Source organism: Apteryx mantelli, chromosome 10 (assembly GCF_036417845.1).
Source record: "Apteryx mantelli isolate bAptMan1 chromosome 10, bAptMan1.hap1, whole genome shotgun sequence".
Taxonomy (NCBI): domain Eukaryota; kingdom Metazoa; phylum Chordata; class Aves; order Apterygiformes; family Apterygidae; genus Apteryx; species Apteryx mantelli.
This window is the reverse complement of record NC_089987.1, coordinates 1673334-1696478: the sequence shown is the minus strand read 5'-3', so window position 1 is coordinate 1696478 and position 23145 is coordinate 1673334. Positions and strand designations below refer to the sequence as shown.

Below are 23145 nucleotides of genomic sequence, written 5' to 3'. Positions count from 1 at the left end.
CTACGCGGCAGCTTTGGGGTGCTCCGTCCGTGCGACAGGGCCGGCCGTGCCGCACCGTCGGCTGCGGGTGCGAGGGGACGGCACGTGCGGGACCCCGGCGGAGCCGTGGGTGGCACAGGGCGGGCTGCGGGCCGCCCCACGGAGAGCAGCTGCGTTACGGGGCGAGCGGCGTGGGGCGCGCGGGGCCGGGCGTGCAGAGCGCTCGCCCGGGGCTGGCGGGGGCCCCCCTGCACCCCCGCGGCCGGGCTCGGCGCCGCGCCGGCAGCGAGGCGGTTAACGGAGCTTGGAGTCTCCCTCTTAGGGCTCCGCTCCCGAACTGCAGCTTGAGTCAGTTGTGTGGAGGTGGCAGGCGGCGCGGCTGCTCCGGCTGGCACACCGGCTCCGGCTGGCACGCCGGCCCGCCGAGCCCTCGGCCCCGGCGCGTGCGGAGCCTCCGGGCGCCAGGTGAGTGGGGCCGGCGGGGCAGGGCGGGGGGCCGGCGTCCCCCCCGCTGGGGTGCCGGGGGTGCCCGCGGTGCCGGGGAGGGGGTGATGCCCGCCGGAGCACCGGGCAGCAGCGCCATGTGCCGGGGAAGGGCAGGGCCCGGCATGACTTCGCCGGGAAACTTTGGCCAGGCGGCATCGCCTCCTCGGCAGGGCTGGGCATCGCCGCGAGAGCCGGGCAGCGCCCCGGCGGCTGCAGCCGGAGGGGACGAGCCGGGGCTGGGGCTGGCAGATCCCCTCGGGGGCATCGCCCTGCGGCGCGGGCAGGTGCCGGGACGGCGCGCTGGGTGCAGGGACGGGGGGTGCTGCACCCCGGGGGGAGGCAGGGCACCCGGCCGCCTGCGGGATCCCCGTGTCCGGCGTGCACCCGGCCTCGCCGAAGAGAGGTGCCCCCGGCGAGACCGGCAGAGCCGGCGGGTGCACGGGGGGCATGGGCAGTGCCCGTGGGGCTGGAGGGTGCATGGGGGGATGATGGGTGCATGGGGGGCATGGGCAATGCCCACGGGGCTGGTCGGTGCCTGTGGGGCTGACGGTGCACGGGGGATGTGGGCAGTGCCCGCGGGGCCGGCGGGTGCCCGGGGGGTGCCTGCTGCATCCCGTGGGGTGACTTGGCTCCGGCTCACCCTGCTCTGCTTCGACACCTTGCAGGATCCCGCGGAGCGACCCGGGACACGAACCGGCCACCCCGCCTCGGAGCTGCCCCGGGGTCCCCGTCACCCGTGGGGCCACCCCCCCCCGCCTGCGACCCCCCCGCCACGACCGGCCGCATCCGGGCACCTGCGCGGCTCCACGGCAGCCGGGCGTGAGGCCCCGGGCGCCAGACCGGGCACCGCGGGGCAACGTGCCCCGGGCATGCTGGGCGCCTCCCGGGCTCACTGAGGACGAGGACGGCAGCGGCCGCCCCGCACCCCCCGCATGCCCTTGTCCCACGGGGCCGCCTGCCCCGCGCCGCGCCCGGGCGCCCCCCGCGCCACCGCCGGTGCCATGAGCGAGGCGCCCGAGCTGGCCGCCCAGGCCTCGCTGGCCGTGCTCTCCAAGGTGGAGCTGCGGGTGAGCTGTAAGCACCTCCTGGACCGCGACACCCTCAACAAGTCGGACCCCTGCGTCCTGCTGCTCATGCAGTCCCAGGGCCAGTGGATGGAGGTAGGCGGGGCGGGGGCTCCGGCACCGCTCGGGGCGAGGGGGGGTCCCCGTCCTGCTGCGGGGACGAGGACGGGAGCAGAGCCAGCCCCCGCCTGGCTGCCACCCCCACGGGGCAGGAGCCGCAGGGCAGGGTGCAGGGCACGGAGCAGGCCGCAGGGTGCAGGGTGCGCATTGCCGGGTGCATGCAGGGTGCAAGGTGCAAGGTGCAAATTGCTGGGTGCATGCAGGGTGCAAGGTGCAGGGTGCATGCAGGGTGCAAGGTGCAGGGCGCACATTGCAGGGTGCATGCAGGGTGCAAGGTGCAGGGCTCGGCACAGGATGCGAGGTGCAGGGCACCAGGTGCACAGGGTGCAGGGTAAATGCAGGATGCAGACTGCAAGGAGCTGGGTGCAGGGTGCACAGGGTGCAGGGTGGATGCAGGGTGCAAGGTGCAGGGAACAGGGTGTGCAGGGTGCCTGCAGGGTGCAGAGCAGGGTGCTCTGGGACCCTTGGGCAGTGTGTAGGGACAGTGGGGACTCCTGGGTCGGGACGAGTTTCCCAGGGCTCAGCAGCTCCGGCAGGGCCAGGGAAGGGGGTGCCGCAGCGCGTGGGTCCTGCTGCCCTGTGCCAGGGCCCAGCACCGCGCTGGCCGCCCCTGGGGCAGGTCAGGGCTCACGGCTGGTCTGGCTGTCACCCACCCCTCTGCGGGCACCCTGTCGCAGCGGGGCCCGGTGCCTGCACGAGCTGGGCTGGCGCTGGCGCTGGCGCTGGCGCTGGCGCGGCTCCTCTCCATCGCTCCCCCCAGAGCAGCTCCTGGCCAGCTCCGGCAGCTCCGCGCTCGCTAATCGCCGCTGCTCAGCCGGCAGATTTAGCGCTAAATCCCTGCTGCATGTAATCGACTCTGCGTGCCGGAGCCGGGCGAGCGGGGGCGAGCGGCCGCGGCCAGCGTCGGGCAGCAGCCCCGGGCACGGCTCTGCCGGGCTGTGCCATGCCGTGCCGTGCCATGCCGTGCCATGCCGTGCCGTGCCACACCGTGCCATGCTGTGTCATGCTGCTCCGCGGCACCCTGTGCCATGCCAGGCTGTGCAAGGGCAGCTCCAAGGGGGCGGCACGCGGAGGGGCCGGGCAGCGGCGGGTGCATCCGCGGGGGCAAACCCAGCGGCCGCCCCAGCACCCTGCCAGCCCCGCTCGCTAGCACCCTTGGGCGCATGTCCAACGGTGGCAAGCAGAGTCACGGCACCTGGTGCCCCGGCTGGCGGTGGCGGAGCCGTGGGGCTGCGCGTCCCCCTTCCCGGAGCCAGCGATGGGCGCCGCATCGAGACGCCATTCGCCTTGGGAAGCAGCGCGAGCAGCTGGTTATGGCAGATAAGCGGCGGTGCTGGGATGTCCCCCCCGGCGCCAGCCGTGGCCCCGGCGTCCGGCCCTTCCCGGCAGATGTCCCCGCGCTCCCGGGGCCACAGCGCCCGGCGCCGGTGTTTCGGGCCTCTGGCCCCTGCGTCCTGCCAGACGAAACCCCAGTCGGCAGCGCAGGGAACTGGGCGCCTGAGCCAATTTAAGGATGGGTTTCAGAGATGAGCATGGACAGTTATTGCCGCTAATTAACAATTAGTAGTTCACTCGGAGGGAGATATTTTTTGGCGGCTTCACAAGATAAACATGGTATGAGACATCGAGTGCTACACAGCCAGCATCCGCCTGCCGCCTCACGGAGATCCAGCTGAAATCCCTGCTCGCGGGCTCTGAGCATGGAGCGGAGCCCTACATCGCCCCAGAGAGCACCAGCACCAGGGCGCCGCGCACCAGCCTCTGCCAGCCCCGCGCCCACTGCCCGGCTGTTCGCCCCCCGGCAGCAGGGTGTCCCTGCCCCGCTGTGCCCCGTCCCAGATGTGCTCCACATCCCAGATGTGCTCCATCCCAGATGTGCCCTGTCCCCACTGTGCCCCATCCCAGACGTTCCCCACCCCAGCTGTGCCCCATCCCAGATGTGCTCCCATCCCAGCTGTGCCCCGTCCCAGCCGTGCCCCCCCCCACCATGCCCCGGCCCTGGGCGAGCGCTGGCGGCGCCGGGGGCCCGCAGGAGCCCCACGTCACCCCCCCGTTGCAGGTGGACCGCAGCGAGGTCATCAAGAGCAACCTGAACCCCGTCTTCGCCAAGATCTTCACGGTGGACTACTACTTCGAGGAGGTGCAGAAGCTGCGGTTCGAGGTGTACGACAGCCACGGGCACGCCGGCGTGGGCACGCACGACGACGACGACTTCCTGGGGGGCATGGAGTGCACCGTGGGGCAGGTGAGCCCCGGGCTCACGCGCGGTGCCCGGGACTCCCGCAGCCCATCCCCGTCCCCGTCCCCGTCCCCGCGGGGCTCCCGCGCTGACGGCCCCTCTCGGACCCGGCTGCAGATCGTGGCGCAGAAGCGGGTGACCAAGCCGCTGTTCCTCAAGTACGGGAAGTTCGCCGGCAAATCCACCATCACGGTGAGCGGCCGAGCCCCCGCGCGGCACCGGGCTGGGTGTCGGGGGCATATGGGTGGCACTGAGCTGGGGGACACGCTGGTGGCACCGACCGAGGCACACGGGTGGTGGGGACCCCCCCAACCGCCCTGCTCCCCTCCGGGCTGTGCAGCCGGCTGCCCCGCAGCCCCCCGAGCTCCGGGGGGTGGTGAAGGACCTGGGGTGCCCCCGGTTGCTGCCGGCCACCCCCCCCACGGACCGGGGAGGGCGCGTGGCACCCCGTGCTGTCCCGTGCCGTCCCGGGGCACCGCCGGGGCAGGGAGCAAGGTGCCGCCGGGCGCTGAGCTCCCCCCCCCCGGAGCGGCCGCCTCTCCCCGCAGGTCATCTCCGAGGAGATCTCGGGCAACAACGGCTACGTGGAGCTCGCCTTCCGCGCCAAGAAGCTGGACGACAAGGTGAGGGGCGCGGGGGGGGGCGGGGGGGGCGAGGGGGGCCCGGACGGATGGATGGGGTTGCAGGGGGGGCACCAGGCTCTGCTCTGCCCCGGCCCCGCGCCTCCAGGACCTCTTCAGCAAGTCGGACCCGTTCCTGGAGATCTACCGCATCGACGACGACCGGAGCGAGCAGCTCGTGTACCGCACGGAGGTGAGGCCGGTCCCGGGTCGCGCTGGGCCGGGGCGGGGGGGACAGGGGACCGCGCCGCCCGCCCTGACGCCGCTCGCCCGCAGGTGGTGAAGAACAACCTGAGCCCCGTGTGGGAGCCCTTCAAGGTCTCCCTGAACTCGCTCTGCAGCTGCGAGGAGAAGAGGAAGCTGAGGGTGAGGAAGGGCGCTGGGCTGCGCCGGACGGGGACGGGGACGGGGACGGGGACGGCGCTGCCCCGCGGGGCTGAGCCGTGGCCCGCCGCAGTGCGTGGTGTGGGACTACGACTCGCGGGGCAAGCACGACTTCATCGGCGAGTTCTTCACCACCTTCGAGGAGATGCAGAAGGCGATGGGGGAGAACAAGGTGGGCGCGGGGCCGCGGGGACGCCTGGAGCCTGCGGGGGCCGGGGTGGGGTGCAGGGCTGCCCGGGGCTGGGGGCTGGCGGGTTGTGGGGCTGGGGGTTATGGGGCTGGGGGGCTGGGGGCTCTGGGGCTGCAGGATTACAGAGCTGCAGGTTTATAGGGCTGCCAGGCTGGGGGTCATAGGGCCATGGGACTGGGGGTTATGGGGCTGGGGGTTTGGGGGTTATGGGGCTGCAGGGCTGGGGGTTATGGGGCCGTGGGACTGGGGGTTATGGGGCTGGGGGTTTGGGGGTTATGGGGCTGCAGGGCTGGGGGTTATGGGGCCGTGGGACTGGGGGTTATGGGGCTGCAGGGCTGGGGGTTATGGGGCTGCAGGGCTGGGGGTTATGGGGCTGGGGGTTTGGGGGTTATGGGGCTGTGGCTTTGGGGGTCACAGGGCTGCAGGGTTGGGGGTTATGGGGCTGCGGGTCATGGGGGCCACAGGGCGATGGGGGCCATGGGGCTGGGGGTTATGGGGCCACAGGGCGATGGGGGCCTTGGGGCTGGGGGTTATGGGGCCGCAGGGCGCCGCGGGGGCCAGGGCAGCCCAGGCAGCGCCGTGCCGGGGCTGCAGGTGCAGTGGGACTGCATGAACCCCAAGTACAAAATCAAGAAGCGCAACTACAAGAACTCGGGCGTCGTGGTGCTGCTGGACCTCAAGGTGAGCCCGCCGGCGCCGCCGCGTGCAGCACCGGGCACTGCGCCATGCACCACGCCATGCACCACACCATGCACCACGCCATGCACCACACCATGCACTATGCTGTGCACCATGCACTGTGCCATGCACCATCCTGTGCACCATGCACCGCGCTGCACACCATGCACCATGCCATGCACCACGCTGTGCACCGTGCCATGCACCGTGCACTGCGCCACCCGGTGCCAGCTCCCCGCGGGCAGCACCTCCGTTTGCAGCCGCCCGGACGCCGGGGCCCCTCAGAGCGGCGGGGCGGCCAGTGCCGGCTGACACGGGCGCCTTTGGAAGATCCACAGGGTCTACTCCTTCCTGGACTACATCATGGGCGGCTGCCAGATCCACTTCACGGTGCGTGCAGGGGCCCCCGAGGCAGCGCGCGAGGCCGCGGGGCTCCCAGCCGGGGCGGCCTGGCTGCCGCGGAGGCGCGTGGGGCCGGCACGCGGGACCGGTGCGGGCAGCAGCCCCCGGCATGCTCTGCACGTCGCCTTCGCCGAGCGAGTCCCACGGCGGGCTGGGACATGGGGCCGGGGCCGCCCTCACCGCCCGCCCCCCGCGCCAGGTCGCCATCGACTTCACGGCCTCCAACGGGGACCCCCGCAACAGCTGCTCCCTGCACTACATCAACCCCTACCAGCCCAACGAGTACCTCAAGGCGCTCATCGCCGTGGGCGAGATCTGCCAGGACTATGACAGGCAGGTGCCCCCGCGCGGCCCCGGCCCCTGCGGCTCCACGGCCGGTGAAGGCACCCGCGGGCATCGGCCGCAGCAGGTACTCATGCCTTTTCCCTTGCAGCGATAAGAAGTTCTCCGCGCTGGGCTTCGGTGCAAGGATCCCCCCCAAGTACGAGGTGAGGGGGGGTGCGGGAAGGAGCTGGGGCTGCCACGGAGGGGGCACAGGAGCCATGGCCTCCGCGGGACCTGATGGCTGTGCTGCATCCCCATGTGCACCCTTGTCCGTGCTGCAACCCCCCGGGCACCCTTGTCTGTGCTGCATCCCCATGTGCACCCTTGTCCGTGCTGCAACCCCTGGGCACCCTTGTCCCTGCTGCATCCGCATGTGCACCCTTGTCCGTGCTGCAACCCCATGTGCACCCTTGTCCGTGCTGCATCCCCAGGCACCCTTGTCCGTGCTGCAACCCCAGACACCCTTGTCTGTGCTGCATCCCCATGTGCACCCTTGTCCGTGCTGCAACCCCTGGGCACCCTTGTCCCTGCTGCATCCGCATGTGCACCCTTGTCCGTGCTGCAACCCCATGTGCACCCTTGTCCGTGCTGCATCCCCAGGCACCCTTGTCCGTGCTGCAACCCCAGACACCCTTGTCCATGCTGCATCCCCATGTGCACCCTTGTCCGTGCTGCATCCCCATGTGCACCCTTGTCCATGCTGCATCCGCATGTGCACCCTTGTCTGTGCTGCACCCCCAGACACCCTTGTCCATGCTGCATCCCCATGTGCACCCTTGTCCGTGCTGCAACCCCCCGGGCACCCTTGTCTGTGCTGCACCCCCAGACACCCTTGTCCATGCTGCATCCCCAGGCACCCTTGTCCGTGCTGCATCCTCCATGTGCACCCTTGTCCGTGCTGCATCCCCATGTGCACCCTTGTCCGTGCTGCATCCCCCATGTGCAGCCTTGTCCGTGCTGCATCCCCCATGTGCAGCCTTGTCCCTGCTGCACCTGCTGGGCACCCTTGTCCCTGCTGCATCCCCGTCCATGCTGCATCCCCATGTGCACCCTTGTCCGTGCTGCAACTCCCGGGCACCCTTGTCCGTGCTGCGTCCCCATGCGCACCCTTGTCCGTGCTGCGTCCCCATGTGCACCCTTGTCCGTGCTGCAACCCCTGGGCACCCTTGTCCATGCCTCCTGCGCTGGTGCTGGCATCCAGCCATGGCCCCTGGCGCTGGCGCTGGCAGGCGCCACGATGGCCGTGCCCGCCTGGCGCCGTTCTGTGGCACGGGGGGAGCCAGCCGTCCCCGACGAGATGCACTGCCGGCCAGCGAAGTGCAGCAGCTGCCGGGCTGCGCCGAGTGCCGAGTGTCAAGTGCCGGGGACGGGCTGCGGCAGGGGCTCCGCAGGGGCCTCCTCGCCGGCACCACCGCCGCAGCGCCTCGGCCCCCTCCCTCCGCAGGTCTCCCACGACTTCGCCATCAACTTCAACCCCGACAACGACGAATGCGAGGGTGAGTCCGGCATGGCCATGTGCCTCCGCCGGCTCCCTGGCGCCCGGCCCGGTTCCCGGTGCCGCTTGGGGCCCCCGGCGTCCCGCTCACCCCTCGCCCCCGCGCCGCAGGCATCCAGGGCGTCGTGGAGTCCTACCAGAGCTGCCTGCCCAAAATCCAGCTCTACGGCCCCACCAACGTGGCGCCCATCATCTCCAAGGTGGCCCGCGTGGCGGCCGACGAGGAGCGCACCAAGGAGGCCTCGGTACGTCCGTCCCCCCCCCCCGGCGCTCGTTGCTCGCCGAAGCGCTCTCCGTGCCGTGTCGCCCCGTGCCGGGGCTGGGGCCGCGCGGGTGCCCCACGCCATCCCTGCCTCCCCAGCAATACTTCATCCTGCTCATCCTGACGGACGGCGTGGTGACGGACATGGCGGACACGCGCGAGGCCATCGTCCGCGCCTCCTACCTGCCCATGTCCATCATCATCGTGGGGGTGGGCAACGCCGACTTCACCGACATGCAGATCCTCGATGGCGACGACGGCGTCCTCCGCTCGCCCAAGGGCGAGCCCGTCCTCCGCGACATCGTCCAGTTCGTCCCCTTCCGCGAGTTCAAGAACGTGAGTGGGCTGCTGGGGGGGGGGGGTGTCTCCTGCACTGGGTCTGCATGGGGCTGAGCATCACCACGGCATGGTGCTGAGGCTGCATGGGGCTGAGTATCACTGCAGCACATCACCGAGACTGAACAGGGCCAAGCATCACCGCAGCACAGCGCCGGGGCTGCACGGGGCCAAGCATCACTGCGCCACAGTGCCGGGGCTGCATGGGGCTGAGCAACACCATGGCACAGCACCGGGGCTGCATGGGGCCGAGCATTGCCGCAGCACAGCGCCGGGGCTGCACAGGGCCAAACATCACCGCGGCACAGCACCAGGGCTGCATGGGGCTGAGCATCACCATGGCACAGCGCCGGGGCTGAGCATCACCGCGGCACAGCAGCAGGGCTGCACGGGGCCGAGCATCATCGCAGCATGGCACCGGGGCTGCACATGGCCGAGCATCACCGCGGCACAGCGCCAAGGCTGCGCAGAGCCGAGCATCGCCGGGTGCAGGCAGGGGCAGCCCTGCCCACCCACCGCCGCGGGCACCCTTAGCCGGGCGGTTGAAAGCACGGAGGAGCGCGGGGGGCTGCTGCGGGCACCTTCCCCGCTGGCCCCTCCAGCTGGGAGCCGCCGTGCATGGCCCCCGCGCTCCCGTGCTGCGGCGGGGTGGCACGGAGGGCTGCAGCGGCCCCCACCCTGCCCCGTCCCGTCCCACCCCGCAGGCCTCGCCGACGGCGCTGGCGAAGTGCGTGCTGGCCGAGGTGCCCAAGCAGGTGGTGGAGTACTACAGCTACAAGGCCTTCCCGCCCCGCTGCCCCCAGGCCGAGACCCCCGACTCCAGCCTGGGCTCGCCGCAGTGAGGCCCCCGCGCTGCCCCCCCGTCCCCGCTGCGCCCGCCCCAACACCCCCGCCGCCGGGAGCAGGACCCATCTGTGCGATGAGCGCGAGCGGGCTCAGGCACCGGGGCGGGGGCAGCCGGCGCTGCTGCGTCCCCTGTCCTCGCCGAGCAGGGAGGGCAGCTGGCCGGCACCGTGCCAGCGCCCGGCGCGCTCCGCTCCGCTCCTCTCCTCTCCCTTCCCGGGGCTGGGGGACATGGGGACGCGGCTCCCACCACCCAGGCCGGTGGGCAGCTCCCAGTGTCACCCCGTCCCGCTCCCCCTGCTCCCCCCGTGCTTGTCCGTCGCTTCGAGGCTGCATGACGCCCCTCGGTCAATAAAGCAACGTGCCCTTTCCCGCGTGCCGCCTGCTCTGGTGCCGGCGCAGGAGCCCTGCGCGTGCGTGGACAAGCCGGCGCTGGCAGCATCCCCCGGCGCCGCTGTTCCCCTTCGGCCCCGAGCGCTGCCAATTAGGCCGGGGCCGCGCTCCGCTCGGAGGGGCCGGCCGTGCTGCCGGTATATTTAGCTCGGATTAGTCACTTGAAAGCAGCCGGGCCCTTGGATGCAACGCGGCGGCGCTTTGTAGCCGCTGCGCTTCGGAGCAGCCGCAGCTTCAAAGCTGCTTCTGAGCTGCCCCAGCTGCGCGGCGGCGAGCGCGGCCGTCTGCCCCCTGCCCCGCCGCCCGCCTCTGATTTTCGGCAGCCCTGAAAATCCAAGCCAGCCGGAGAGGGACCGCAGGGCCGGCGACGGCCCTTTGCTCCTGCCTCTGCCCAGCACGTTGCCCGTGCCGGCTGCCACGTGGCACGTGCCGTGCGCTGTGCCGGGTGCCGTGCAGCGTGCTGCATCCTGCGCTGTGCACCATGCAGTGTGCCGTGCAGTGTGCCGTGTGCTGTGCACCGTGCCATGTGCCGTGCACCGTGCCATGTGGCAGTGGGCCATGTGCTGTTTGCTGTGTGCCATGTGCCGTGCCGTGTGCCATGTGCTGTGTCACATCCTGTGCTGTGTGCCATGTGCCATGTGCCATGCCATGCATTATGTGTCCTGTGCTGTGTGTCGTGCCATGCGCTGTGCTGCCTGCCACATGCACTGTGCCATGCATGGTGCTGCGTGCCAGGTGCCCAGTGCTATGTGCACTCACTGCATGCCATGGGCCGTGTGCCATGTGCATTCACCATGAGCCGTGTGTCATGTGCTGTGCCAGGTGCACTCACTGCATGCAATGTGCTGTGTGCCATGTGCCACGTGCTGTGTGCCATGTGCCACGTGCATTCACTGCATGCAATGTGCCGTGTGCCATGCGCCATGGGCCACATGCTGTGTGCCACATGCATTCACTGCATGCAATGTGCCATGTGCCATATGCATTCACTGCATGCAATGATGTGCTGTGTGCCATGCACCGTGTGCCACGTGCATTCACTGCATGCAATGTGCTGTGCCATGCGCCACGATGTGCCACGTGCATTCTCCGCATGCCACGTGCCATGTGCCACCTTGGGCACGCCCCAGCGTGAGCGCACTGCCCTCTGCACAGAGGACTGCAGGGACCGTCCCATGCCCGTGGCAGCCCATGGGGAGGTGACGTCCCCCCCCCCAGGCGGGAGGTGCCCGTGGCCGCGATGGCGGGGCCGGCGCGGGGGCTGGAGGGCTGCTCTGTGCACGCCAGCGCTGCCGGCCGTGGGGCGGCCGCTGCCCCCGAGCCCACCGCGTGTGCAGTGCCGAGCCGGGTGCCGGGTGCTCCCTCGCCCTGGCAGGGTGCCGGAGCGGGACCACAGGCACCGGGGTCCCCATCCCGGCAGGAGCCGTGCGCCAGGGTGCAGGAGTCCCATGGACGACATTCCCAAAAGCAAGCGGAGCGCAGTGCCCCCGATCAATCCGCGTATTTATAGCTCCTGATTCATCCCCCTGAAAAGAGGGATAATAGACGTCGCCATGGAAACCCCAGCGCCTGCCGGGGCTGCCTGGAGCCGGCCCTCGGTGCGGGGCTGGACCGTGCAGCGGCGGGCGGCGAGGGCACCGGGGCGGCCGGGATGGGGACCGCGGTGGGGCCACAAGGGCACCGGGATGGCGATGGGGATGGCAGCAGGGCCGCGAGGGCACCGGGATGGGGACGGGGACGGTGCCGGGGCCAAGGGCTGATGCGGGTTAAGCGGTAGCTCGAGGCCCCCCGCGGCCCCGGCACCGGCTGCCCCGCTGCTCGGCCCGCGGCAGCTCTCCTCTCGCCGCCCCAGCGCGCTTTGCCGGGCCCAATTAGCACGCGATGTTTAATTCCGCCACGGGGTTAACGATTCACGGTGCGGCTCCCTTGGCTGCCGCGGGACGGGGAGGAGCAGGGTCTGCACTGGGGGGGGGTCGGGCGCAGCCCACCCGCCCGGGCACCCCGGGGTGCTGCGGCTGCATGGCGGCACGCCAGCCGGGGGGGGGGGGGCAAACGTGCCCCGAGGGGACGCTGGTGGCATTGGCATCAGCATGTCCGGCCAGGACTTGTCAGGGTGTCCCGGCTGCCCACGGGGGACCACGGACCCCCCACGGGGCATCACAGACCCCCATAGGGCATCACAGCTGCCCCCAGGGCGTTGGGAGGGAGTTGCAGAGGTTGCACTGGGGGCAGGGGGGCATTTGGGGGGGGCAGAACGGGGGGCTTTGGGGCAGCGGGGTATTTAGAGGGGCTGCAGAAGGTGCACTGGGGGCAAAACAGGGGCATTGGGGGGGCATTTGGAGGGAGCTGTGGGGGGACCCTGGGGCAGAGCAGGGGGGTTTTGGGGGGCAAGAGGGGTTTGGGGGGGGCATTAGGGGCTGGCGCATTAGGTGGGCACTGGGGGGGGGGGGAGGTGGGGGCCTCGGTGGCCCCCAGGCCCTGCCGCAGGGGACGGCTCCGGGCCGCGGGCACCGTTCCCGGCCGCCGGCGCCGAGCGGCTGGGCCGTGACCTGCCGTGGGGCTGGCAGCACGCCACGGCCCCCCGCTGCCGCCCGCCCGGCCATTGCCCCCAGCCTGGAGATAGCATTCCCGGAGGATTCACCCCCGCCCCGATAACGCCGGGGCGCTTCCTGCCGCCCGGCGCCACCGGCACACCGCTTCCCAGCGCAGGGAGACGCACCGCCGGGCTGTAAACAGCAATAAATATGTATTTTTTCCCCACACGGGCTGTGCTTTCCTGTCCGGGCGCGCCAGGGCCGGCGGAGGGGAAAGGGGGGGGGGGTCACGGTCCTGGGCGGCAGCCGAAGGGGAAGGAAGGCATCGGCACGGCTGCAACGTGAGGCCGGAAACGTCCCCGCGGCGGCCCCCGGCCGGGGCGCTGTGCAGCGCGGCACCGCGGCACCGCGGCACACGGGGCTGCAGGGGGGCGGCTGGGGGGCCGGCCGGACACCCGCCCGCTCCGGCGCTGCTCCCGCGCCGCTCAGGCCATGCTCCAGGGCGCCCGGAGCGCCGCGTCGCGCATCTCCCGCTGGTAGACGCGGTCGAAGAGGGCGTTCTGCCGCGGGGAGAAGTGCTGGCGCCAGTCGCCCACGACGCCTGCGGGAGGGCAGAGCGGGCTGCAGCCGGCGCCGGAGCCGGAGCATCCCCCCCACCACCACCACCACCACCACCCCAACCCCTCACCTTTCCGCATGAAGCGCCCCTGGCTGTGGTCCATGATCTCGCAGGGGATGAGGCTGTAGTTGGCCATGGCATTGTCCCGCATGGCAGCGAAGCTGCAGTGCCGCTCCAGGCTGTCCAGCGTCTCCGGCCCCAGCGGGAGGCCCAGGAAGGTGCCGAGATGCTCCGCGGCGCCCCGCAGGTCCTGGGTGAAGGGGCCAGGTGAGCCGAGCCGCGCCGCACCGCGCCGTGCCGGACACGCAGCCAGGGACACGGCGGGGGCTCACCTGGTGCAGCTCCTCGTAGGTGACGTAGAAGATGTCCAGGGCTTGGCGCTGGCCCAGCCAACCCTTGACGTGCTCGAACCAGGAGCCGTACTGCACTGCGGGGGTAGCAGGCGGTGGGGAGGGGGGTGATGGGGCGCCCGGGGCCCCCGCCGCCCCCCGCCGCCCTCCCGACCCTTACCCGTGCCCTCGAGGAACTGCAGCAGGAAGGCGTCGAAGGAGCCGGGGTCCGGCAGGAACTTGGCCAGCCGGTGGAAGTGGTAGAAGGAGACGGCCACGTCCTTGGGGTTCCTGGCCACGTAGATGACCTGGCGGGTGCCGGCGGGCGTCAGCGGGCGCCCACCACCCCGGCATCGCCCCCCCCCCACCAAGCGGCACGGCTCCCGGCACCGCGCGGCCACGGCAAGGGGATTTCTGGCTCCGCACCCGTCGCTCCACCCTGCCGGGCCACGGGAGCTCAGAAAACCCCAGGCAATCACCCCGGCCGGGGAAAGCCCGGCGCGGGCACGGGGCTCCCCCTCCGGACACCCCCGTCACCTTGGCTTTGCTCTGCTGCAGCGCGGGGGCCAGGACGCGGGCGGGCAGGTGGGTGGTGATGAGCCGGTGGCCGGCCGTGTCCTGCAGCGTGTCCTTGAAGTAGATCTGCTCCAGCCAAGGCGCCCGCACCCAGTTGGGGATGGTCTTGGCCGGCCGGACGTCCCCGGCGCTGTACAGCAGCGTCAGGATCTCCTGCATCCACGTGGTGCCTGGCGGAGGCGGGCGTCAGGGCAGCCCCCCGCCCGCCCCGCGTAGGGCACGGCACGGCACGGGATTGCAAAGCACGGCACGGCGCGGGACAGGCAGCTCAGCCTTGCCCCACCGTGTCCCCCGGGCGGTTACACTGCGGCAGCCTCCACCCGGGTCCGCAGCGCCCGGCCGGGGACAGGGCTGCGGCTGGGGACGGGATGGAGCAGGGGATGGGATAGGGGACAGGACAGGGCTGGGGACGGGGGCAGGATGGGGACGGGACAGGGCTGGGGACGGGCTGGGACTGGACTGGGGCTAGGGACAGGCTTAGGCTGAGGACTGGCTGGGGCAGGGGATGGGATGGGGCAGGGGATGGGGCTGGGGACAGGGCAGGGCTGGGGATGGGATGAGGATGGGGACAGGACAGGGATGGGGACAGGACAGGGCTGGGGATGGGATGAGGATGGGGACAGGACAGGGATGGGGACAGGACAGAGATGGGGACGGGCATGGGCTGGGGCAGGGGATGGGTTGGAGCAGGGGATCGGATGGGGCAGGGGATGGGGCTGGGATGGGCTGGAGCAGGGGATGGGATGGGGCTGGGGACAGGATGGGGCTGGAGTAGGATGAGGCTGGGATGGGGCTGGGGATGGGATGGGGCTGGGCTGGACTGGGGCAGGGGATGGGATGGGGCTGGGGACGGGATGGAGGACAGGACAGGGCTGGGGATGGGGCTGGAGACCGGGTTGGGGCAGGGGATGGGCCGGGGCAGGGGAGGGTTTGGAGGCGGCTGGCTCCCGCCGCACGGGCCGGGGCTCGCGGGGAGCCCGCTGCTCGTCGGGGGGCCGAGGGTCTCCCCGGCCACCGGCGCTGTGCCGGGGGGGGGGGGGGTGGCGGTGGTGGCCGCGGGGCTCTGCAGGGCGGGAGGCGTCTGTGCCTGCGGAGGGGCCGGCCCGCGCCTCTGCCACGTCCCCTGTCCCGTGTCCCGCGCCCCGCCACGCAGGCAGAGCCTGGTCCTGCCCGCGGCCAGACCTGGAGACTGCGTGGCAGAGCCTGCCCGCGTCCCTCCGCCTGTCCCCCCACCCCGGCCTGGGCCCCCCCCCCCACCACCACCCTGCCTTGTCCCTGTGCCCCAGCCCCCTGTCTGTCCCCATCCCCATCCCCATGCCTGTCCCTGTCCCCATCCCCATGCCCGTCCCCATCCCTGTCCCCATGCCCCTGTCTGCCTGTGCCCCGTCCCTGTCCCCGTCCCCGTCGCGGGCTCTCACCCGACTTGGGGTAGGTGACGATGAGCACGTCGCTGTCGCGGAAGGGGAAGGTGGTGGCGAAGTGCAGGGACTCCTTGGTGTGGAGGTGGCCCGGCAGGGAGATGCCGGCGAAGGTCTCCGTCACCTCCATCCGGTCCATGTCCCCTCCGCCTGGGAGGCGGCCGCCAGCGCCCCGGCCTTAAATAGCCGCAAAAGAGGAAGCCGGGCCGCCGGGGCGGGAGGCCACAGCCCCCCCCGGCGCATTCCTCGCGGGGGGCCGGCGCGGGGCCGTCCCCGGACCAGGGGGCCCCGGCAGGGCGGCCGCGGGGCCGGGCAGCACCGCGGGGCTGGGGGAGCCTGCCGAGCCCCGGGGGCCGGGGATCCCGGATTGGGGGGGGGCCGGGCGCTCGGCCCTGGCAGCCCGCACGGTGCCGCGGGGCGCCCCAAGGGTGACGTGCCCCAAGCTACCCCCCCCCCCCGGGCCCCCGGTCCTGCAGCCGGTGCCCGGTGCATGAACCCAGCAGGATGAGCCCCGGGGTGCTGGGGCGGCACCGCGTGCCTCAGTTTCCCCCTCGCTGGCACGTGCCGGGCCGAGCCCGGACGGCGCAAGGGGGATGGCGGAGCCGGGGTGCACATGCCACGGCACCGCGCACCTTCGCCGGCCTCGTGTGACAGAGCCCGCGGGGCCGAGCCGCCGGATTTCTCCGGGACGTGCCAGCACGGCGGATGCTTTCCCAGCCGCTTGGAACCCGGGGGAACATCTGGGAGTCATCTCCGGGGCGGCTAGGAGCCCGTCCCAGCCCTGCCGACGGCACGCGAACCGAACGGCGGAGCGCGCGGTGCGGCTGCCGTGGGGAGCGGCTGCCCCGCATCGGGGCCGGCAGTGAGTGGGGCCGGAGGGGTCCCGGGGGGACGCCGAGGCGGGAGGGCAGCGGGGCTCTGCCGGTGGGAAGGCGGCTCCGTGCCGGCGCGCCGACCGCAGCTACGCGGGAGAGGCCGCGGTGCCCGGGCGCTGCCGGGGCGCAGGGATGGGTTTATGGCTCCGGCTCACGGTTATTTATTTACCAGGGGAGGGGGAGGACGACGAGCCCGGGAAGAGGCTCCCGGCACCCGCGCTCAGCAGGGCTCTCCGCGGCGGCGGGTCACCGGCGGAGATGCTGCGCGGGAGCGTCTTGGTGCTGTGCCTGCTGCTGCCCTGCCGGGGCCAGCTGCACCGCGACGAGGCCGAGCGCATCATGAACTCCACGCCGGTGATCGACGGGTGAGCGCGGCCCCCACCCCGCTCCGGCTCTTCCCAGCGCCGGGCACGCCGCTCGGCTCCCCGGCTCCCGGCCCCCCAGCTGCCGCAGGGCATGGGGCACGGGGCGCGTGCCGTGCCCTGGCAACGGCTCCAAAGGTTGTCCCGGGCCCTGCACGCCAGCCGGGGACTCTGCTCCGCTCGGCCTCCCGGCCTGGCTCCCGGCCACGCCGCAGCGCTCTCGGTTCCCCGAGAAACCCCCCTGGCCACAAAAGCCCCACAGGGCTGCAACCGGGCCGGAGATGCCGGGGGATCCCCAGGCCGCGCGCCCTGGGACTGTGCATTGCCGGACATGCCAGGGGGATCCCCTAGATGCAACCCAGGGCCGTGCATTGCTGCCAGTGCTGCTGGGATCCTTGCTCCATGCAACCCGGGGCCATGCATTGCCGGTGATGCCGCTGGGATTCCTGCTCCATGCAACCCGGGGCCATGCATTGCCAGTGATGCCAGGGGATCCCCTAGGTGCATCCCGGGGCCGTGCATTGCCGGCGATGCCACTGGGATTCCTGCTCCATGCATCCCGGGGCCGTGCATTGCCGGCAATGCCAGGGGATCCCCTATGTGCAGCCTGGGCCGCGAGCAGGGCAGGGTGCTGGGAAGCCCGGGGCCAGGCTCTCCCAAGGGAGCGAGCGGCTCCTCGGCTTCCCGCAGCAGCGCTCGCCTGGGGAAGTCCGCGCTCGGGGCAAACCGGCCCGCCGTGTCGTGTCCTCAGGGACGTCCCCAGCCCCGTCCAGGCCCTGCGGGCGCCGTTCCTTGCAGCACCAGCACCCAGCCCGCCGGCACGGCCCGTGCTGCCGGCACCCTGGCGGATCCGGTCATCCGAGGGGGTCCCCCAGGGCCCGGCGCTGCTCAGCCCCAGCACGGCCGGGGCCGCTGCCCGGGGGGCCGGCGTGGGGCCGGCGTGGGGCTACGTGGCACAGCAGCCCGGGCACAGGGTGGCCGCTAGAAACCGGAGCGGGCCGGGCACGGCGGATGATGTGGCGGGTCGTGACGCAGGAGAGCAGAAGTGGGAGCCCCCCCCCCCCCCCCCGCCGTGTGTTCAGCACTTCCCCAGCGCCACCGCGAGGTGCATGACACCGCATCGGCGTTGACGTCCCCACGGCGCTGACGTCCCCACGGCGCTGACGTCCCCGCGGCGGGGACGCCGGGCTGGCTCCCCGGGGCGCAGAAGGGGAGGCCTGCAGCGGGCGAGGGCTGAGCAAGGACGGGTGCAACGAGGGTTCAGCCGGCCACCCCCAGGCTCCCCGCCGGCTGGTGACATGGTCCCAGGTGGGGCTGTTCCTGGGGAGCCACCTGCCCCCTGCTCCCAGCCGGAGCCGCTTGGGCTGGGGGGGCACGGACAGATTGGGGGACGGATGGGCAGAGAGGGAGGTAGATGGGCCGATGGATGGATGGGTGGATGGATGGATGGATGGATGAATGGATGGATGGACAGGAGGATGGATGGGCAGATGGATGGGTGGGCAAATGGATGGATGGATGGACAGGAAGATGGATGGGTGGATGGATGAATGGGTGGATGGATGGATGGATGGATGGACAGATGGATGGATGGGTGGACGGATGGATGGCCAGGCAGGCAGCCGGACCCCCCCTTACCCCCGCTGGCTCCCCCGCCCAGGCACAACGACCTGCCCTGGCAGCTCCTCAAAAGGTTCAACAACCGGCTGGGCCGGCCGGAGGCCAACCTGACGCTGCTCAACGACACCCACACCAACATCCCCAAGCTGCGCAGCGGGCACGTGGGCGGGCAGGTGGGACGGCCAGCTGGGGACACCGCACTGCGGTGGGGAGGGCAGGGGGACACAGAGCTAGGCACCGGGGCGGGCAGGGGGACACGGAGCCAAGCTCCGGAGCGGGCAGGGGGACATGGAGCCAAGCTCCGGAGCGGGCAGGGGGATGCAGAGCCGGGCTCCAGGGCAGGGAGGGGGACACAGAGCCGGGCACTGGGGCAGGCAGGGGGACACAGAGCCGGGCACCAGGATGGGCAAGGGGACATGGAGCCAGGCTCCAAGGTGGGCAGGGGGATGTGGAGCCAGGCTCCAGGACAGGGAGGGGGACGCAGAGCTGGGCTCCAGGGCGGGCAGGGGGATGCCGTGCCAGGAAGGCGATGCTGAGCCGGGCACCAGGGTGGGAAGAGCCACGCCGGGTCCCCTCCAGCTGCCCGCCCCGGGCGAGGGCTCCCCGGAGAGGCACTGGGGTGCGAGCGGGGCCAGCGCTGCCGACGGCCCCGTGCCGGGCAGGCTCCGGGGGTGGCGGCGGGCTGCGCCGGGCGTCCGTCGCTGACGGGGGTGCCGTGCCGGGCAGTTCTGGTCCGTGTACGTGCCCTGCGAGACGCAGAACAAGGACGCGGTGAAGCGCACGCTGGAGCAGATAGACGTGGTGCAGCGCATGTGCGAGCTCTACCCCGACACCTTTGCCTGCGTCGTCGACAGCGCCGGTGAGCGGCCGCGGGCACGGCCACCGCGGGCACGGCCACCACGGGGCTGCGGGGACGTGACGCGCCCCGGCCCCGGCTGAGCGCCCGCCGCGCTCTCGCAGGCATCGAGCAGGCTTTCCGCGAGCGGAAGGTGGCCAGCCTCATGGGGGTGGAGGGCGGCCACTCCATCGACAGCAGCCTGGGCGTCCTGCGCACCTTCTACCGCCTGGGCGTCCGCTACATGACCCTCACGCACAGCTGCAGCACCCCCTGGTAGCGGGGGACGTGGCCGGGATGGGGACGCGGCCGGGATGGGGAATGCAGATGGGATGGGGATGAGGCTGGGACAGGGACACGGCTGGCATGGGGACACAGTTGGGATGGGGACACGGCTGGGATGGGGACATGGCTGGCACGGGGAATGTGGCCAGGATGGGGGACACGGCCAGGATGGGGATGTGGCTGGGAGAGGGATATGGCTGGGATGGGGACAAGGCCGGGATGGGGACATGGTCAGGATGGGGGATGTGGCCAGGATGGGGGACACAGCCAAAATGGGGACGCAGCCAGGACGGGGATGCGGCTGGGACAGGGATGCAGCTGGGATGGGGATGTGGCTGGGACAGGGACACGGCTGGCATGGGGACACAGTCGGGATGGGGACAAGGCTGGGATGGGGACATGGCTGGCACGGGAAATGTGGCTAGGATGGGGGACATGGCCAGGATGGGGATGAGGCTGGGACGGGGACATGGCCAGGATGGGGATGAGGCTGGGACAGGGACATGGCTGGGAGGGGGACACTGCTGGGATGGGGATGCAGCTGGGATGGGGATGAGGCTGGGACAGGGACATGGCTGGCATGGGGACACAGTCGGGATGGGGACACGGCTGGCACGGGGAATGTGGCCAGGATGGGGGACACGGCCAGGATGGGGATGCGGCTGGGAGAGGGATGTGGCTGGGATGGGGACACTGCCGAGATGGGGATGCAACTGGGATGGGGACAAGGCTGGGACAGGGACACAGCTGACATGGGGACAAGGCTGGGATGGGGACATGGCTGGGACGGGGGATGTGGCCAGGACGGGGACGCAGCTGGGACAGGGATGTGGCTGGGATGGGGACAAGGCTGGGATGGGGATGCAGCTGGGATGGGGACATGGCTGGGATGGGGACGCAGCTGGGATGGGGATGTGGCCAGGATGGGAGATGCGGCCAGGACGGGGACGTGCAGCGGCAGGGGCTCAAGGGCTCTGACGCCCTGACGCTGCCCCGCTCCGCAGGGCGGATAACTGGCTCGTGGACACCGGCAGCGAGCCGCCCTTGCACGACGGCCTCTCGCCCTTCGGGCAGGTGAGCGGGGGCAGCGACGGGGACGGGGACGGGGACGGGGACGGGCTGCAGGGGCTGGAGCAGCAGCCAAGCCCTGGCATGTGCCACCCGCTCACTGGAGCCAGCCCCGCGCCGGGTTTTCAAGCAGAGGAGCCGGTGCCCTGGGTGCGGGGTGTCCCGCGGCTCTGCCCCGCGCAACCCCTCGCCCACCCCGTCCCCGCGTCCATCCCGCAGACGGTGCTGCAGGAGATGAACCGCCTGGGCATGATCGTGGACCTGGCCCACGTCTCCGTGAAGACCATGAAGGACGTGCTGACCCTCTCCAAAGCCCCCGTCATCTTCAGCCACTCGTCCGCCTACAGCGTCTGCCCGCACCGGCGCAACGTGCCCGACGACGTGCTGCGGATGGTGGTGAGCGGCGGGGCCGGGCGGCGGGCGGCGGGGCCGGCGCGGGGGCCCCGGGGCTCAGCGCCGCCTCTCCCCCCCCCCCCCCCCGCCAGGCCTCCACCGGCAGCCTGGTGATGGTGAACTTCTACAACGATTACGTGACGTGCCGGGAGACGGCCACGCTGGCCGACGTGGCGGGTGAGCGGGGCGCCGCGGGCGCGCGGGATCCCGTGCCGGCTGCTCCCCCCTCTCCGCAGCACCGGCTCACCGCGGCCCCTCTGCGCCCGCAGACCACATGGACCACGTGAAGAAGGTGGCCGGCGTCGGGGCCGTCGGCTTCGGCGGCGACTACGACGGGGTCCCCAGGTAAAGCAGGCACTGGGGGGGGGGGGGGGGTGCGCGGAGCCTGCGCCGATGCAAGTGGATGCGCGGTCCCGGTCCCCGCTGCCCCAGCGTGGTGGGATGGGACGGGGGTGAGAGCGGCCGCGGGGTTTTCCGGGACGCGCGGGAGAATGATCCCCGGCGCGGCGCGGCTCCGAGCTCCGGCTCCGGCTGGTGCAGGCTGCCCACCGGCCTGGAGGACGTGTCCACCTACCCCGCGCTGGTGGCGGAGCTGCTGGCGAGGGGCTGGACCGAGGCGGAGGTGAAGGCGGCCCTGGCGGAGAACCTGCTCAGCGTGTTCAGGAAGGTGGAGGAGGTGAGCAGGGCACGGGCATGCGCGGGGCTTGGGGACACGTGGGGTGGCATGGGGACACATGGGGCACGAGGATGCATGGGGCTTGGGGACACACTGGGCACAGGGATGCATGGGGTGTGGGGACACACGGGATGGCATGGGGACACATGGAGTGGCATGGGGACACATGGGGCACGGGGATGCATGGGGCATGGGGACACACAGGGTGGCATGGGGACACATGGGGTGGCGTGGGGACACATGGGGCACGGGGATTCGTGGGGCTTGGGGACACATGGGGCACAGGGATGCACAGGGTGTGGGGACACACGGGGTGCTGTGGGGACACATGGGGTGGGGGATGCACGGCGCATGGGGACACGGAGGGGACGGGGACGCAAGGGGCAGCACAGCAATGCGACGCAGGGATGGGGAGGCGGGGACACGCAGGACAGCAGGGTGGCAGGCGGGGCACCGGGACGAGCAGGGGCACGGGGCCGCGGGGGCCGCGGGGGGCTGGGGCCGCCAGGCGCGGCGTGGGGCAGCGCGTCGTGCCGCCCGCAGACGAAGGCAGCCCTGCGGGGCTCGGCCGCCCACGAGGAGCCCATCGCCTTCGAGGAGCTGCAGGGCGCCTGCCGGACCAGCTACGGCTACGCCAACGGCGCCGGCCCTGCCCGCCGCCTGCCGCTGCCGCTGGCGCTGCTGCTGCTGCTGCTGCTGGGCGCCCTGCTCTAGCGCCCCGGGAGCCGCGGTGCCGGCCGCCCCGGGAGCCGCTCCGGGAAGCCCTTCCCCGGGCTCGGCTCCGAGCTGCGACCGCACCGGGAGTGATGCATCGCCGCAACAGGCGGCCGGGCTGGCTGCGGGGCTGCCTCCGCAGGATGCTTACATTAATCATTAGCTAATTAATTGGCTACTCAATTGTCTCGTTAGCAATTTCCTCTCACATTCGGGAACAGCCTGTCTTCGGAGCGGAGGCGGCTTCGGGCACGGGGAGAACAGGCTCGCAAAGGAGAGCCGTCTTCCTGCGGCGCTTGCAACGTGGCCGCGGCACGGGGCCCCGGCTGGCGGCCAGCAGCGGGGAGGCGACAAGCCACCATCTCCCCCCGCGGCAGGACGGGAGCACCAGGCCCTCCCGTGGGGGCACAGCACGTCCCCCCTCCGGCGACACTGCCATCGCGGGTGCCGACGGCAGGACCGGCTCCCCGGCCAGAAAACACCCCACGGCACGGTTGCAAGCCGGGAGCCTCCGCTCGGCGAGATAAACACCCGGGAGGGGTATCAGCCCCCCGCCTGCCTCCCCGAGGGCCGGGGAAAGGTGCAGAGAGGGGTGCAGCGAGCTGGGCACCCCAAAAGCGAGGCTGGGGGAGGCAGCTAGACACCAGCCAGCCGCCCCGGCGGCGAGGGGCTGCCCCAGCTCCTGCCCACGGCAGCTCCTGCCCACGGCAGCTCCTGCCCGCAGCCCGACCACGCAAGGGGAAGCGGGAGTGGGGCCCCGCCGTGCACCGCAGCCCGGGACGCCGTCAGGGCCCCCTTCCCCTCAGCCACCCCCGGACATGGTTCCAGCGCAGGGGAGCCGCGGCTCCGGTGGGGAAGGCGAGCTGGCTGCGTTGCTGCCGCAGGGCGAGGGGAAGCGGGGAGGGCTGCGCCAGCAGGACCAGCCTCTTCCTCCTCCCCGCCTTGGCGCCCGCCCTGGAAGCGGCCTCGCTGCCCTGCCCCGGCCCAGCCTGGCGCAGCCCCAGCTCCTCGGCTGGGCCTCGCCTC

The 23145-nt window shown here is 72.0% G+C and overlaps 3 protein-coding genes across 3 annotated transcripts; 2 read left to right on the top strand and 1 right to left on the bottom strand.

Annotated features, from left to right (window-relative positions):
- The first annotated feature begins 1397 nt into the window (after positions 1-1397).
- Positions 1398-9421, top strand: CPNE7 (copine 7). Its single transcript, XM_067302859.1, has 15 exons — positions 1398-1625; positions 3709-3894; positions 4006-4080; positions 4437-4511; positions 4618-4701; positions 4785-4874; positions 4966-5064; positions 5677-5763; positions 6091-6150; positions 6362-6495; positions 6596-6650; positions 7931-7982; positions 8093-8226; positions 8343-8579; positions 9284-9421. Exons 1-15 carry the CDS (start codon positions 1398-1400, stop codon positions 9419-9421), a joined length of 1734 nt encoding a protein of 577 aa, XP_067158960.1.
- Positions 9422-12738: 3317 nt separating this feature from the next.
- On the bottom strand, positions 12739-15494 carry LOC106493165 (sulfotransferase 2B1-like). Its single transcript, XM_067302858.1, has 6 exons — positions 15292-15494; positions 13835-14043; positions 13479-13605; positions 13301-13395; positions 13038-13218; positions 12739-12950 (listed from the first exon to the last, which is right to left on the bottom strand). Exons 1-6 carry the CDS (start codon positions 15428-15430, stop codon positions 12835-12837), a joined length of 867 nt encoding a protein of 288 aa, XP_067158959.1. The 5' UTR covers positions 15431-15494; the 3' UTR covers positions 12739-12834.
- Positions 15495-16312: 818 nt separating this feature from the next.
- DPEP1 (dipeptidase 1) lies at positions 16313-22302 on the top strand. The gene is made up of 10 exons (XM_067302857.1): positions 16313-16531; positions 18189-18321; positions 18875-19007; positions 19109-19259; positions 20273-20342; positions 20556-20732; positions 20822-20906; positions 20999-21074; positions 21270-21405; positions 21949-22302. Exons 1-10 carry the CDS (start codon positions 16425-16427, stop codon positions 22117-22119), a joined length of 1239 nt encoding a protein of 412 aa, XP_067158958.1. The 5' UTR covers positions 16313-16424; the 3' UTR covers positions 22120-22302.
- Positions 22303-23145: the final 843 nt, after the last annotated feature.

Coding starts and splice junctions, on each gene's coding strand:
- CPNE7 (XM_067302859.1), top strand. CDS start 1,398: ATGCCCTTGTCCCACGGGGCCGCCTGCCCCGCGCCGCGCCCGGGCGCC. Junction 4,512..4,617: donor CCAAGAAGCTGGACGACAAG/GTGAGGGGCGCG, acceptor CCGCGCCTCCAG/GACCTCTTCAGCAAGTCGGA. Junction 6,496..6,595: donor ATCTGCCAGGACTATGACAG/GCAGGTGCCCCC, acceptor TTTCCCTTGCAG/CGATAAGAAGTTCTCCGCGC.
- LOC106493165 (XM_067302858.1), bottom strand. CDS start 15,430: ATGGACCGGATGGAGGTGACGGAGACCTTCGCCGGCATCTCCCTGCCG. Junction 13,219..13,300: donor CCTACGAGGAGCTGCACCAG/GTGAGCCCCCGC, acceptor CCCTTCACCCAG/GACCTGCGGGGCGCCGCGGA. Junction 12,951..13,037: donor GGGGCGCTTCATGCGGAAAG/GTGAGGGGTTGG, acceptor GCCCTCCCGCAG/GCGTCGTGGGCGACTGGCGC.
- DPEP1 (XM_067302857.1), top strand. CDS start 16,425: ATGCTGCGCGGGAGCGTCTTGGTGCTGTGCCTGCTGCTGCCCTGCCGG. Junction 16,532..18,188: donor TCCACGCCGGTGATCGACGG/GTGAGCGCGGCC, acceptor TCCCCCGCCCAG/GCACAACGACCTGCCCTGGC. Junction 19,008..19,108: donor CTGCGTCGTCGACAGCGCCG/GTGAGCGGCCGC, acceptor GCGCTCTCGCAG/GCATCGAGCAGGCTTTCCGC.